Source organism: Anolis sagrei, chromosome 12 (assembly GCF_037176765.1).
Source record: "Anolis sagrei isolate rAnoSag1 chromosome 12, rAnoSag1.mat, whole genome shotgun sequence".
NCBI classification, from domain to species: Eukaryota; Metazoa; Chordata; class Lepidosauria; order Squamata; family Dactyloidae; genus Anolis; species Anolis sagrei.
In genome coordinates, this window is record NC_090032.1 from 1,787,828 (window position 1) to 1,803,875 (window position 16,048).

A 16,048-nucleotide genomic window follows, 5' to 3' on the forward strand; every position below is an offset into this window, starting at 1 on the left:
CTCCTTTAATTGAAGGGAAAATGCTGGAGAAAAAGGGGGCGTCGGATAAGACAGAATGTCGGATAAGCAAAGGTTGGATAAGCGAGACTCTACTGTAGATAGATAAATAGACAGATGAGAAGGAGGAGGAGAGCCTGGCTTAGTAATGATAGAGTAGAAGGAAGGAAGGAAAATGATAGGATGGAAGAGCGTCGGATAAGACGGAATGTCGGATAAGTGAAGGTCGGATAAGCGAGACTCTACTGTAGATAGCCAGACAGATGAGGAGGAGGAGAGCCTGGCTTAGTCATGATAGAGTAGGAGGAAGAAAAATGATAGGATGGAAGAGTGTCGGATAAGACAGAATGTCGGATAAGTGAAGGTCGGATAAGTGAGACTCTACTGTAGATAGCCAGACAGATGAGGAGGAGGAGAGCCTGGCTTAGTCATGATAGAGTAGGAGGAAGGAAAATGATAGGATGGAAGAGTGTTGGATAAGACGGAATATCGGATAAGTGAAGGTCGGAGAAGTGAGATTCTACTGTAGATAAACAGATAAGGAGGAGGAGGAGAGCCTGGCTTAGTCATGATAGAGTAGAAGGAAGGAAGGAAAATGATAGGATGGAAGAGCGTCGGATAAGACGGAATGTTGGATAAGCGAAGGTCGAATAAGCGAGTCTCTACTATAAATGTAACATAGGTTTATTTGGTCATTCTGGGGAGTCTTAGTTCAATTCTAGCCAAAGAAATGGGAGATGGAGATATACCAAGAGAGGAGGAAAGAATGGGAGAAAAAGTTGAATGCAACTGAAAAGGTAAGTGAAGGAGGAGAAGACTGAAGCCAGATTGGTCAAGCTGTGGATGCAATGGGGAACGGGATCTAGGTAACCCTTCCTAAAAAAAATCCTGCAAGGAAGAGAGGAACCAGCTATCTACCCAACACATCCAACCCTTTGCAAGAAATGCAAAAACGAGTCAATATTGTCCCAAACCGAGAAACAGTGCAAATACTATTTACAGTTGAACGGGGAGGCTCAAAATTTCGCTCCCTCCCTATTTGTGAAAACGGAAAGAGGAAAGAACGGATCCCCGGAGTTCTTGGTTGTCGCCAAAGTTGCGTCTGGCTGGTGGACTTTACTTCCAATCCGAGAGGAAGACAAGGCACCTTTTTGGGGGTGTGAGACGGGGAAATGATGGCTAAACCCATTTTCGGTTTTTTTTGTTTTTCCGGGAGGGGACCGAGGGTGTGACACGAGCGCCCCTCCCTTTCCCGCGCCTCCCCATATTTCCAGGAAAACCACCCTTTTGCACATTTTAAATGTCATACACAAAAAAGTTCACACTACAAAAGGACGTTAACAACTTTTTCACAATATTCATGGCTAAGCTGTCTGTTTTCTTTTTTTGTCGTTTTGTTTTTCTCTACACAATATACAATTTCCATTTTTTTTTTGTCAGGAGGGAAGGTTAGGTGCCTTTCCTCCCTTCCCGGAGTTGTTGTTTATTTTTTTTTCAGTTTTGTTTCTGTTTTTTTCTCCCCCCCCCCCCCCCCACTTTTTTCTTTAAATGTGTCAAGAAATAGCTTATATACAACAAAGGAGTCCTTGTTATAACGTTTTTTTTTCTTTTTTTTCCGGCAGCAAGTTATTTGTTAAGCGAAGAAAGTCTTCACGGGAGCGGAGAGGCAAGAGGAAAGGAGCAGAAAAACGCGGGAGAGGGGGAAAAAAATAGGCCGGGAACGGAGCGGGAACGGAGGCCGGAGGGAGCGAGCCGAGTTACGCTTAAAAAAAATTTTTCCTGCAGAAAACACAAAAGGTTTGAAAGGAAGGAAATAAAACGGCATCAACCACAAAGCATCTAAAGCCCCCCCAAAATAGCCAGGAAAGGAAAACCCTTAGTTCTGTACCTTCCAAAGAACTGTTATATCCCAAAAATGCAGAAGAGAGAGAAAATGGAGAGAAGGGAGGTGAGTAGGAAAGACGACTTACTCGCCGATTTGGGTAAAACCAGGGGAAGAGGAGTCGACTGGGGAGAACGGTCAAAATAACGAGGTTTTTGGGGGGACCACCAAAGCCAAAGAGGGAAACACTGATGGCGAAACCTAGCTTTCTCCTGATACTGCCCGACAGCCCCAACTCAGCAAAGCCCAAAGGTACCAGGATCCCCATTAAATGACGAAAAAGTAATACATTTCATGAAAATGTCGTAATAAACAGAGTTGGAAAAAGACCCTCCTGGCCCAATTCCCTCCCACCTTAACGGGAAACCAGAACATCAGAAAGCCAACGAGATGGGAAAACCCTTACAGTGGCAACTTGGGTAACTAACAACACATGGTCGCAACTTTGGTAACTTACAAAACACAGCCAATTTTTTTTTGGGGGGGGGGAGGTCTGTGCTAAACCTCAGGTAATGGGTTAGGGCAGGCATGGGCAAATTTTCTAATTTGGGGGCCACATGCTAGCACTCTCTGCTAGGAGGACTGGCTTCCTGGAGACTTAAAGAAGGGAGGGAAGGAGGAAGGAAAGAGAGAAGAAAGGACGAAAGGGAAGGATGGGAGGAGAAAGAGGGAGGAAATGGAGGGAGGGAGGAAGGAAAGAGAGAAGGAAGGAAAGAGAAAAGGCAGGAAGGAAGGGGAAGAGGAAGGAAAGAGAAAAGGAAGGAAGGATGAAAGGGTGGAAGGGAATGGAGGGAAGGAGGAAGGAAAGAGAAGGAAGGAAAGAGAAAAGGGAAGAATGGAAGGGGAAGAGGAAGGAAAGAGAAAAGGAAGGAAGGAGGAAAGGGTGGAAGGGAATGGAGGGAGGGAGGGAGAAGAGAGAGAAGGAAGGAAAGAGAAAAGGCAAGAATGGAAGGAAGGAGAAGGAAAGAGAAAAGGAAGAGAGGATGAAAGGGTGGAAGGGAAAGGAGGGAGGGAGGAAGGAAAGAAAGAAAGAAGGAAGGAAGGAAGGAAAGAGAAAAGGGAAGAAAGGAAGGAAGAGGAAGGAAAGAGAAAAAGAAGTATGAAAGGGTAGAAGGGAATGGAGGGAGGATGAGAGGGAGGAAAGAGAAAGAGGGAGAGTGGGAAGGAGGGAGGAAAGAGGGAAGACAAAAAAAGGAAGAAAGGAGGGAAAAAGAGGGAGGCAAGGAAGGGAAGGAGGGAGGAAAGACAAAAGGAAATGATGGAAGGAAGGAAGGAAAAGAGGAAGGAGAAAGGAAAGAGAGAAGTCAGGAAGGATGAAAGGGTGGAAGGGAAGGGAGGGAGGAAAGAGAGAAGGAAGAGAAAAGGAAAAGAAGGAAGGAAAGACGGAAGGAAAAGAGAGAAGTAAGAAAGGAAAGAGAGAAGTCAGGAAGGATGAAAGGGTGGAAGGGAATGGACGAAGGAAAGAGAGAAGGAAGGAAAGAGAAAAAGAGAAGATGGAAGGAAGGGAAAGAGAAAAGAAAAATGAGAAAGGAAAGAGAGAAGTAAGGAAGGATGAAAGGGTGGAAGGGAATGGAGGGAGAAAAGAGAGAAGGAAGGAAGGAAAGAAAGAAAAAAGAAAGGGTGGAAGGGAAGGAGGAAAGAGAGAAGGAAGGAAAGACAAAAGGAAAGGAAGGGGAAAGGGAGAGAGGGAAGGAAGGACATAAGGGTGGAAGGTAAGGAAAGAGGTAAGGAAGGAAAGGAGAGGGAGGAAGGCCTGATAAAAGAGCCCAAGGGGCCCCATCCAGCCCCCAAGTCTGGGTTTGCCCATACCTGGGTTAGGGGCACAGGTTTGGGTAACGACAACTTGGAGAGAGGGAAGCAAGGCGAAAAGAACCAGGGAAACCACTGATCCAATCACTGACCTCTCATGGGTTTCCTATGGGAGGGGGTCAAAGAGGTAAGGGGGCTCATAATTTTTGCCTATAATCCAGAAATTCCAGATGGGCGTACTGTGTGGCCAACCCTTGACACCCATTCCAATGTATCAAAGGGCAGAAATATATTGCACATTTCTTTACATCACCACCATCACCATTTTATCCAAAGGAAGGGAGGTGCAATACAGCTCCCCCCGCCCCAAACACTAATCTTAACCAATACAGGGACTTGATTTTTAAAGGGGATGGGGAGGGATACATAGAGTGGACAATGGCACTTGGATTATTTTTTTGGTGATGAGAATGGATAAAAATTCAAAAAGGTGGCGGGAAAAAGGGAATCAATTGAGAAGGTGCTCTTAAGTCGAGTTCAAATACTAAGTACAGTGTTCCCTCGCTTTTCGCGGGTGTTGCGTTCCAGAATCACCCGCGAAAAGTGAAAATCCGCGGAGTAGGGACGTTATATAAAACCCCCTTCTACACTCCATCGTTGCCAGGAGGCGGGATTCGAATGCCGCTCCGTGCAATGGCAACTATTCAAAACCCCGCGCAACAGCGAGTCCGCGAAAAGCGAACCGCGACGTAGCGAGGGAACACTATATTTGAGAAAGGAAACCACATTTGGACCTCAAGGGAGATGGAGTGAACCCGCCCCACAAAATATTTTTATTTTCAGGTTGATGATGACTAATGCAAATATGTGCATTATATATTTATCCATTTGTCCACAGACACACAGAAGTGCCGCTAACCTGTCCCTCGCTTTTCGAGGCCCCCACCACCCCAATGCACACAACAACACACTCGTCCACTGGTTTATTCATAAGTGCTCAGTGATTGGAGGAGTTGGCAGTGGAAGAGAGTGTGAGTGCGAATTGGGGGGCGGGTGGGACCCACCACGGAAACGGTGGCCGAAGGGATTACCGCGGGGAGAACAACACAACGGAAAACGGGGTCAAAAGGATTAGAGAAGGATATGGGGTTTTCAGGGAGCTTCCGAGGCCACAACGGTGTCTGAGGGAAAATGGGGAGTGCTAACAGAGGTGGGAGGGAGGTAAAATTATTATAAGTTGATGAGAGAAAGGGACCTCAAAAGGGATCCACCCCATCCCAAGGAGGGATGAAAAATAAAAACATGTTAAGATGAAAACGTAAGTGGGATGGGGATACACTTTGACGAGTCCTCAGAGAGTTCTGGGTTGCAACGGAGCCCGCTAACAAGCATTCGATGTTTGGAGAAGGGTTTCCAGTTCTGACCACAGAAATACTCCCCCCCCCCTTTACGAGTGACGGGAGTGGCAGATCTGATGGCACTGACTTGTCCCCCTGTCGATTGGTCCGATGCCTATCGAGAGTCACCCAACAATCGTGGTGGTTCCGTGATTCGGAAAGACGGCATGATACAACGTGCAGGTGACACCCTCTGCTGGAAGTCAGACGTAGGAGGTTTCCAGGTCTGACCGCAGAAATACTTTCCCTCCTTACGTGTGGCAGATCTGATGGCAATGACTTGGTCTCCCGTTGATTGCTCCGCCGCCTATCAAGAATCACCCGACGATCGTGGTCGTTCCGTGATTCGGAAAGATGAGATGATACAAGGAGCAGGTGGTGCCATCTGCTGGAAGTCAGATGGAGAAGGCTTCCAAGTCTGACCGCAGAAATACTTTCCTCCTTTACGAGTGGCAGATCTGATGACACTCCTTTTGATTGGACCGGTGCCTATCAACAGTCATCTGAAGATCGTGGTCGTTCCGTGTTTTGGAAAGACGAGATGATACAACGAGCAGGTGGTGCCCTCTGCTGGAAGTCAGACAGAGAAGACTTCCAAGTCTTTCCCTCCTTACGAGTGGCAGATCTGATGGCAATAACTTAGCCTCCCATTGATTGCTCTGGTACCTATCGAGAGTCACCAGACAGTCGTGGTCGTTCCGTGTTTCGGAAAGACGGGATGATACAACGAGCAGGTGGCGCCATCTGCTGGAAGTCAGACGGAGAAGGCTTCCAAGTCTTTCCCTCCTTATGAGTGGCAGATCTGATGGCAATGACTTGGCCTCTTATTGATTGCTCTGGCGCCTATCGAGAATCACCCGACGGTCGTGGTCGTTTCGTTTTTCGGAAAGACAGGATGATACAACGAGCAGGTGGTGCCATCTACTGGATGTCAGATGGAGAAGACTTCCAGGTCTTTCCCTCCTTACGAGTGGCAGATCTGATGGCAATGACTTGGCCTCCCGTTGATTGCTCTGGCGCCTATCGAGAATCACCCGACGGTCGTTGTCGTTCTGTTTTTCGGAAAGATGGGATGATACAACGAGCAGGTGGCGCCATCTGCTGGAAGTCAGACGGAGAAGACTTCCAGGTCTTTCCCTCCTTACGAGTGACAGATCTGATGGCAATGACTTGGCCTTCCGTTGATTGCTCTGGTGCCTATCGAGAGTCACATGACGGTCGTGGTCGTTCCGTTTTTCGAAAAGACGGGATCATACAACGAGCAGGTGGCGCCATCTGCTGGAAACCAGACAGAGAAGACTTCCAGGTCTTTCCGTCCAGATCTGATGGCAATGACTTGGCCTTCCGTTGATTGCTCTGGCGCCTATCGAGAGTCACCCGACGGTCGTGGTCGTTCCGTTTTTCGGAAAGACGGGATCATACAACGAGCAGGTGGCGCCCTCTGCTGAAAGTCAGACGCATCAGTGAGATGATTTTTTTTCCTGGATCTAGAATTTTTTCTCAATTGTGATGCCTGGGGTTTAATGAGATGGAGGTGGGATAGGATTGTTGATGACGACGCAAATGCATCGGAAAACCCACGTCTTTTGCCATCTAATATGCATCTCTAATGGGGGTCTTAAACTGTGGTAGATCCAGTTGGTAGCCCATCCCAAAAAGGCGTTGTCGCACCCTTCACTGACTCTGGTGCATTATAGGGTGGATGCCGTGTCAAGTCTGGACGCGGCTCGTGCTTTTTCCATAGTCACTTTCCGTGTCGGTGGCTTCCCCGTCCCCCGCACCGCTCCTCTATTGTGCTGAAGCCCCCCGTTCCCCAAACAACAGAACCTTTGGAAGGAGTTGAGAGCCTACAAAACAGTTTTTAAAGAGGATTCTTGCAAAAAAAAAAAAAAAAAGAATAATTGTTTTTAAACCATTGTTTTTTAAGCCCACGGAGGAAAATGAAACATGAATAAAAGAACACGACAATTAAAAATTCTACGCGTCGCCATTACAAATTCAAAATCTTCCAAAAAATAATAATAATAATAGAGGAGCGTAAAACAAGCGTTAAACATGTGTATAGTGCAGGGTCCAAGCAGACAGGTTCTGACCTCGGGCAGAATCGAGGTGAGTGGGGGGTCAAAGGGGGGAGGGAGGGGGAAAACTCTCGCTGCCAACAAAATCCAGAGATGAGGAAAAGGACAGAGAGAGAGAGAGAGAGAGAGAGAGAGAGAGAAGTCTTTCAGAAGAGAGCAGGTTGCTGAAGATTTTCGAAATTTTGAAATGTTCTCGTCTCTTTTTTTTTGTGTGTTTTGTTTTCATCTTTTTTCTTCTTTTTTCGTTTTTTTTGTCTTTTCCTCCACATATGGTAGGCACCAGAACAGGCACTGCATGCGACGGACAAAGGGGGGGGGGCGAAGGGGGGGTCAGAGGTCACAGGGAGGGGAAAAGGGGAGGGCACCGCTGGCGTTATTTTTGCCCACTGATGGACTGCGATATAGAGCGTGGCGGGATCATATCTAAAAGGTACTCCCGCTGCCGGTCTGCCAGGCTCGATGCTTTGTGGCCCCCGATCCCCGCGTTCAGGTAGGCGATGTTGACACCTGGGGAAAACACAGAGGAGGGAAAAAAGAGGGAAAGGCTGTTGAGTCATATATATATATAAAACAGAAGGCTTCTAACTTCCGCTAGAACCTTTTTGCGTTGCATTAAGACAGAAAGAAAGAAAGCAAGGAAGGAAGGAAAGGAGACAGAAAGAAGAGAAAAAGGAGGAAGAAAAAAGGAGGGAAGGAAGGAGAGAAAAAATAGAAAAGAAAGGAAGAAAGGAAGGGGATGGAGAGGTGTATGAGGGAAATGGAGGGAAGAAAGAAAGAGAAAAGGGAGAAAAAGAAGGGAAGAGAAAAAGAAAGGAAGGGGAAGGGGAGGTGTATGAGGGAAATGGAGGGAAGAAAGAAAAAGGAGGGGAGGAAGTGAGAAAAAGAAGGGAAGAGAAAGGAAGGAGAAAGAGAGTTGCATGAGGGAAATGGAGGGAAGAAAGAAAAAGGAGGGAAGGGAGAAAAAGAAGGGAAGAGGAAGGAAGAAAAGTGGAAAGAGAGAAATGGAGGGAAGAAAAAAGGAGGGAAGGGAGAAAAAGAGGGGAAGAGAAAGGAAGGAGAAAGAGAGTTGCATGAGGGAAATGGAGGGAAGAAAGAAAAAGGAGGGAAGGGAGAAAAAGAAGGGAAGAGGAAGGAAGAAAAGTGGAAAGAGAGAAATGGAGGGAAGAAAAAAGGAGGGAAGGGAGAAAAAGAGGGGAAGAGAAAGGAAGGAGAAAGAGAGTTGCATGAGGGAAATGGAGGGAAGAAAGAAAAAGGAGGGAAGGGAGAAAAAGAAGGGAAGAGGAAGGAAGAAAAGTGGAAAGAGAGAAATGGAGGGAAGAAAAAAGGAGGGAAGGGAGAAAAAGAGGGGAAGAGAAAGGAAGGAGAAAGAGAGTTGCATGAGGGAAATGGAGGGAAGAAAGAAAAAGGAGGGAAGGGAGAAAAAGAAGGGAAGAGGAAGGAAGAAAAGTGGAAAGAGAGAAATGGAGGGAAGAAAAAAGGAGGGAAGGGAGAAAAAGAGGGGAAGAGAAAGGAAGGAGAAAGAGAGTTGCATGAGGGAAACGGAGGGAAGAAAGAAAAAGGAGGGAAGGGAGAAAAAGAAGGGAAGAGGAAGGAAGAAAAGTGGAAAGAGAGAAATGGAGGGAAGAAAAAAGGAGGGAAGGGAGAAAAAGAGGGGAAGAGAAAGGAAGGAGAAAGAGAGTTGGATGAGGGAAACGGAGGGAAGAAAGAAAAAGGAGGGAAGGGAGAAAAAGAAGGGAAGAGGAAGGAAGAAAAGTGGAAAGAGAGAAATGGAGGGAAGAAAAAAGGAGGGAAGGGAGAAAAAGAGGGGAAGAGAAAGGAAGGAGAAAGAGTTGGATGAGGGAAACGGAGGGAAGAAAGAAAAGGGAGGGAAGGGAGAAAAAGAAGGGAGGTGAAACGAAGCGAGACAAAGAAAAAGGAAAGAAAGGATGGTGTATGAGGGAGATAGAGGAAGGAAAGAAAGCCACAAAGGCAACCTGCCCACCGTTGCCAGAGTGTTGCCATGAAGGCATGGCGAGGTAGGCCTCTCAGAGCTGGAGAAAGGAGGCTAAAAGACCCCCCCCCCCCTCTGATTCCTCCCCATTCGTACCTGGCATGCCGAGGAGGCCGCCTGCGACGGAAAGTTGTGGGGCCTGCGCAAAGTTGGACAGCATCGAGCGGGCAGAGGTGGGGATGCCACGCTGCAGGGTGCTCTGGGGTTGCTGCGCCTGGAGAAGGTGGAGGGAGAGAACGGTCAAGGAGGAGTAAAAAAAACCTGGCCACACCACATTTGGAGACCCACAAAGCCCGGAGACATGAGACAGGTTTTTTTGGGATACGATCGGGCATGTTGAAAATTCAGACTTGGTTTAAGTCCCAAAATAAATAGACTTCTTAAAAAGTAACATATCTGGTTTACTCACAAAATTCATGTATTCGGCATATAGGGTCACGAGGGGGGTGTCAGAGGGGTCACCAAAGATCATTAGAAAACATAGTATTTTATGTTATGGGGGTTCTGTGTGGGAAGTTTGGCCCAATTCTATCATTGGTGGGGTTCAGAATGCCCTTGATTGTAGTTGAACTATATATCCCAGCAACTACAACTCCCAAATGACAAAGTTTATTTTCCCCAAACTCCATCAGTGTTCACATTTGGTCATATTGAGTATCCGGGCCAAGTTTGGTCCAGATCCGTAATTGAGTCCACAGTGCTCTCTTGATGTAAACTCTTCTAGTACTTTCTCTTGGTTATGGGAGTTCTGTGTGCCAAGTTTGATTCAATTCTATCATTGGTGGAGTTCAGAATGCTCTTTGATTGTAGGCAAACTATAAATCCCAGCAACTACAACTCCAAAGCTCAAGGTCAATGCCCACCAAACCCTTCCAGTACTTTCCCTTGGTTATGGGAGTTCTGTGTGCCAAGTTTGGTTCAATTCCATCGTTGGTGGAGTTCAGAATGCTCCTTGATTGTAGATGATCTATACACCCCAGCAACTACAACTCCCAAATGTAAAGGTCTGTTTTTCCCAAACTCCACCAGTGTTTACATTTGGGCATATTGAGTATTTGTGCCAAATTTGGTCCAGTGAATGAAAATGCATCTCGCAGAAGCAAAATTACAGTTGTGAAGTAGCAATGAAAATCATGTTATGGTTGGGGGTCACCACAATATGAGGAACTGGATTACGAGGTCGCGGCATTAGGAATGGTCCTAAGGGTATGTCCTAGCTCTATGATTGTACGAGTCTATGATATTGGGAATGGGTTTAACCCAGCCAACTCGTAAATTTCCCAAGTTGAAGGTTGGTTCCCCGGAGGTGTCGGAGGGCCGCCCGAAATCGAAGCCAATTTGATGCCGGATCATATCAGGCACAAAGGATTCTGCACACAATGCGCTCCGGTGGAAGCAAAATATTCCAATCTGGCTTCTGTTTGGAAGACAATGGGGACGACACGTTTTCTGTGTGTCAAGTTTGGTTCAATTCCATCATTGGTTGGGTACAGAATGTTCTTTGAGTAATAATAATAATAACAATAATAATAATAATAGTAGTTGTTTTGTTGTTGTTATTATCATTATTATTATTATATTTAGGGCTTTTATATCCCGTCCTTTCTTGTTGTTGTTTGTTGTTGTTTCTTGTTGTTGTTGTTATTATTATTATTATTATATTTAGGATTTTTATATCCCATCCTTTCTCAACCTCTGCAGAGGGACTCAGGACGGCTAACCAATTGGCACCCCATGGCGCCCACATCAAAACATAAACATACAATGAATGTGGGTGAACTATAAATCCCAGAAACTACAACTTCCAAATGACAAAATCAACCCCCCCCCAACCCCAATTTTGGGCATATTGGGTATTTGTGCCAAATTTGGTCCAGTGAATGAAAACACGCCCTGCATATCAGATATTTATATGACGATTCATAACAGTGGGGAAAATTACGGAAAGGCACGCATCTGTGGGAATTTCCACTGCAACAACTCACCTGGCGGAGTGTGTGGTGCCGCATGATGCTCTCCTGTTTGCTGACGCTGGACACGCTGGCGGGAGCGGCGGTCGGAGACAACGCCGCTTGTTGCTGCAGCCGCTGTTCAATTTCCTGGAGGGAGGGAGAAGAGGAAGGCCACCCTTGTTAACACCGGACGCTTTCGTCTTCGCGACAATCCCCATAAGTTGCGCCTCCAGGTCTCACCTGCTCCTGCTGCAGCGCTTTGACGAAGGCGTTCTTCAGCCGGTTGGTGTGCTCGGCCTTGAGGGCCTTCTTCTGGTTGGAGGTCATGCACTGCTCGCACAAGATCTTGCCGCTCTTCTCCTGCTTCCAGTGCGGGGTGAAGTCTGTGCGGCACTGGGCGCAGCTGAAAGGCTCCACTCGCAAGAGGGAAGAGCAAGCTTTTCCTGCAAGGGTTGGGTGAAGGAGAACACCAGAAGAAGTCAACCAAGACCATCCTTGCCTGAAAGCGTTTCCTAGCTGTACGTCTGTGTGAGATTTCCAAAGCCCCAGGGCCTAGCAGACACTGCCCAGAGTTGTGTCGGAAGACCTAGAGGTTTTTCACTTTTTATGGGGGTTCTGTGCTCTTAACCCCAGCAAATATGTTGTTCTTTATTTACCTATTTTTTTTAAAAGGACAGTAAGTAAAAATTAAGACAGTAAATAAAACATTCTGAAAACAGGGGAATTCCAGACAGGAAAGAATTAGGGCCAGTTAACACCTGCTAACTAAGATGGATGGCCATCTGTCAGGGGTGATTTGAATGCAATATTCCTGCTTCTTGGCAGGGGGTTGGACTGGATGGCCCATGAGGTCTCTTCCAACGCTTTGATTCTATGATTCTAAGGATTCCCCCAGGCAGGAATCAGCCAGGCCTTGAAGCTACAAGGCTTTGAAATGCTATTCAAGGTGATTAATTGAGACGGGGGACCAGGGGACAGTTCCACCTTGTCTCCTGTGCTATGCTAATAATATAATACAATACAATATAATATATGGTATATACATATAGTATTTATACTACAATGTAATATAAAATAACACTACTACTACTACTACTACTACTACTAATATAATATTATAATTATATATTTTATATTACATGTAATATTACTAATAATATTACCGTATAATGGTATAGTACAATATAGTAATACATAATACTAATACTGTACTATGCTAATAATATATTGTATGTATATATATCTTGTAAGCCGCTCTGAGTCCCCTTCGAGGTGAGAAAGGTGGCATAATATAATATACTGTATGTATATATCTCTCGTAAGCCACTCTGAGTCCCCTTTGAGGTGAGGAGGGCGGCATATAAATATCGTAAATAAGTAAATAAAAAAAATAATCGCAGCATTCACACTTGCCTTCAACTGACAAGAGTTCTTTCTCCTGCCCAGGACCTTCCACAGATAAGAACTGGGCGGTAGCCCTTCCCACTGGCCATGTATACTATCGAGGGAAGAGTGGGCGGGGCTTCCACCAAAATGTATCTGAGAGCTTCTACAGCAGTGGTTCTCAACCTGGGGTCCCCAGATGTTTTTGGCCTACAACTCCCAGAAATCCCACCCAGTTTACCAGCTGTTAGGAGTTGAAGGCCAAAAACATCTGGGGACCCTAAGTTCAGAACCACTGTTCTACAGAGTCCTGAAACTACTGCGCAGGAGACCCGTACGTGTGTATTTCACAGGGACCACGTAGAAGAAACCTCCCTTGCTTAGTTTCCAACAGACCTCACAACCTCTGAGGATGCCTGCCATAGATGTGGGGGGATGTCAGGAGAGAATGCTTCTGGAACATGGCCAGACCGCTCGGAAAACTCACAGCAACCCAATTTTATGGTCACCACAACAGGAGGAAGTGCATTGAGGGGTCAGGGCATGAGGAAGGTTGAGAAAAGTCACCACAGAAGTAGTGTATCCGAGACATGCATTTTTGTATCACAAAGCACACACCCCTCCCTCGCAAGGCTTGCGCTTCCCCCCTTTGCCACCCCTCTTGGTTGCGAGGCCAGTCCCGCTGGCATTTACCTTGGCTGTCGATGACGCTCTGCACCACCTCCTCCAACCCCACCATGTAGATGAACTCGCTGTTGGCTGCGCTGGGCAGGAAGTGGAGCAGAGGGGCGGGGGGCTTGGGGGGCGGGATCTCCAGGAGAGTCTTTTCCAGTTGCTTGCGCAAGGCCAGCTTGGCCGCCGCCTGGGAGTTGGCCGCGTCGCTGAGTGCGCTGGGGCTAGGCAGCGGCGAAGAGACCCGGTTGACCGTGCCCGGCGGCTGGATGTGGGAGGCCAGGTTCATGTAGATGGTGGAGGACGAGGAGCGTTGGCAGGGGACAGCGGAGCTGGATTGCTGGGAGGGAAGAAGGAAAAGAGAGGATGCAGTGAGGGATGGGATGACCTTGGACATCTTGAGATGTGACTCTAACAACAAACAGTGCTCAACATTTGCAGTGGGAGAATTCTCAAGGAGAGGGGTCCATCTTGAGATGTGACTCTAACACCAAACAGTGCTCAACCTTTGCAGTGGGAGAATTCTCAAGGAGAGGGGTCCATCTTGAGATGTGACTCTGACAAACAGTGCTCAACATTTGCAGTGGTAGAATTCTCAAGAAGAGGGGTCCATCTTGAGATGTGACTCTAACAACAAACAGTGCTCAACATTTGCAGTGGGAGAATTCTCAAGGAGAGGGGTCCATCTTGAGATGTGACTCTAACAATAAACAGTGCTCAACATTTGCAGTGGGAGAATTCTCAAGGAGAATTGTGACTCTAACAACAAACAGTGCTCAACACTTGCAATTGAAGAATTTTCAAGGAGAGGGGTCCATCTTGAGACGTGACACTAACACCAAACAGTGCTCAACATTTGCAGTGGGAGAATTCTCAAGGAGAGGGGTCCTAACCCTAACTCTAACGTAGTGATGGATGGGATGACCTTGGCTATCTTGAGACATGACTCTAACATCAAACAGTGCTCAACATTTGCAGTGGAAGAATTCTCAAGGAGAAGGGTCCTAACCCTAATTTCAACGCAGTGATGGATGGGATGACCTTGGCTATCTTGAGATGTGACACTAACTCCAAACAGTGCTCAACATTTGCAGTGGGAGAATTCTCAAGGAGAGGGGTCCTAACCCTAACTCAGTAATGGATGGGATGAGCTTGCTATCTTGAGATGTGACCCTAACACCAAACAGTGCTCAACATTTGCAGTGGGAGAATTCTCAAGGAGAGGGGTCCTAACCCTAACTCAGTAATGGATGGGATGAGCTTGCTATCTTGAGATGTGACACTAACACCAAACAGTGCTCAACATTTGCAGTGGGAGAATTCTCAAGGAGAGGGGTCCTAACCCTAACTCAGTAATGGATGGGATGAGCTTGCTATCTTGAGATGTGACACTAACACCAAACAGTGCTCAACATTTGCAGTGGGAGAATTCTCAAGGAGAGGGGTCCTATTCCTAACTCTAACACAGTTACGGATGGGATGGCCTCGGCCATCTTGAGATGTGACTCTAACACCAAACAGTGCTCAACATTTGCAGTAGGAGAATTCTCAAGGAGAGGGGCCAGAGCACAGAAAGAGAAGGTCCCAGAGGGAAGGAAGAAAGGAATGAAGGAAGAGAAGGATGGAAGGAAGGAAGGAAGGGTCGATGGGAATGGAGGAGTGAGGGAAGGGAGAAGAAAGGAAAGACAAAAGGGAAGGAAGGAAGGAGAAAGAGAGAGGAGGAAGGAGGGAAGGAAGGATGAAAGGGAAGGGGAAGGGAAGGGGGAGGGAGAAAGAGGGAGGTAAAGAAGAGAGAGAGGGAGAGAAGGAGGAAGGAAAGAGAGAAGAAAGGAAGGATAGGATGGTGAGAGAGGAGTGCCTGAGAAAAGAGCCCAAGGGGCCGCATCCGCCCCCCGAGCCTGGGTTTGCCCGTATGTGCTCTAGCCAATCACCAGCTAGGAGCTAAATAATGGGCTAAAAGCCTACTGGTTGCTCCCAATTCCATTTTTAAAGCACACGATTCAACTTGTGAAGCATCCATCAACAGTGTTTTGAAATGATGACAGACAGTTCTCACAGCTTCAATTTGCTACCAATCATTTTCCCCAATAACTTTAAATGATATTTTAATACAACAGTTCAACGATTCCACTAACACGTTAATTACCTAATTAGCTTAATAAATCTCCCTAATGGCTTAATGATGTACAAATTGGCGTGAACTGCTTAAAGCCGTCATGTTAACATCCGTGTCTCCGAGCTCAAAACGGGACCGTATCTCCCTTCGGTTGCTGAATCCGGGACTACTTGCGCGACAACGATGTGGCCACATCGTCAGCATAGAAGCCTATCGCTCTGCATTTGTCACAAATATATATGATACTAATATTATAATTAAATATTTGATATTGCAATATTACCATATAATGGTGTAGTAAAATATGCTGGATTTCGTATCACAAAATCACAAGTGAAACACTTCCCAAGTGTCTAGGACTGTGTGGTGTATATTATTATTATTATTATTATTATTATTATTATTATTATTAAGTCAGCACAGAGCTGCTTGCATTTGCTAACACCAATCAAGGAGAGCCAACGATATCTGCTAGGAAACGGAGATGGAATCAACATGTTTCAGGATGGAAACTATCATTCATTTACAATGAGGAGTAAACATCAGTGGAAATATTGCAATATAAGAGACCTTATTACAATCCAAAAAGACCTCATAACCTCTGAGGATGCCTGCCATAGGTACAGGCGAAACGTCAGGACAGAATGCTTCTAGAAGAGTTCCACCTTGTCTCCTGTGCTATGCTAATAATATAATATAATATAATATAATATAATATAATATAATATAATATATTGTATATACATATAACACCCATCAAGGAGAGCCAACGACATCTGCCAGGAAACTGAGATGTAATCAACATGTTTCAGAATGGAAAACGTCTTATCTA

At 46.3% G+C, this 16,048-nt stretch overlaps 1 protein-coding gene across 4 annotated transcripts in view; it reads right to left on the bottom strand.

Moving 5' to 3' along the window:
- Positions 1-1,525: 1,525 nt before the first annotated feature.
- The window catches only part of GATAD2B (GATA zinc finger domain containing 2B), a 76,450-nt gene continuing 61,927 nt past the window's right edge, over positions 1,526-16,048 (bottom strand). For all 4 annotated transcript variants that reach the window (XM_060757988.2, XM_067472312.1, XM_060757987.2 and 1 more), the window contains exons 7-11: positions 13,122-13,440; positions 11,286-11,488; positions 11,079-11,192; positions 9,190-9,307; positions 1,526-7,610 (exon numbers count right to left, since the gene is read on the bottom strand). In XM_060757988.2, coding sequence (XP_060613971.2) covers positions 7,477-7,610; positions 9,190-9,307; positions 11,079-11,192; positions 11,286-11,488; positions 13,122-13,440 — 888 coding nt within the window. In that variant the 3' untranslated portion in view covers positions 1,526-7,476. The remainder of the gene's footprint in view (positions 7,611-9,189; positions 9,308-11,078; positions 11,193-11,285; positions 11,489-13,121; positions 13,441-16,048) is intronic.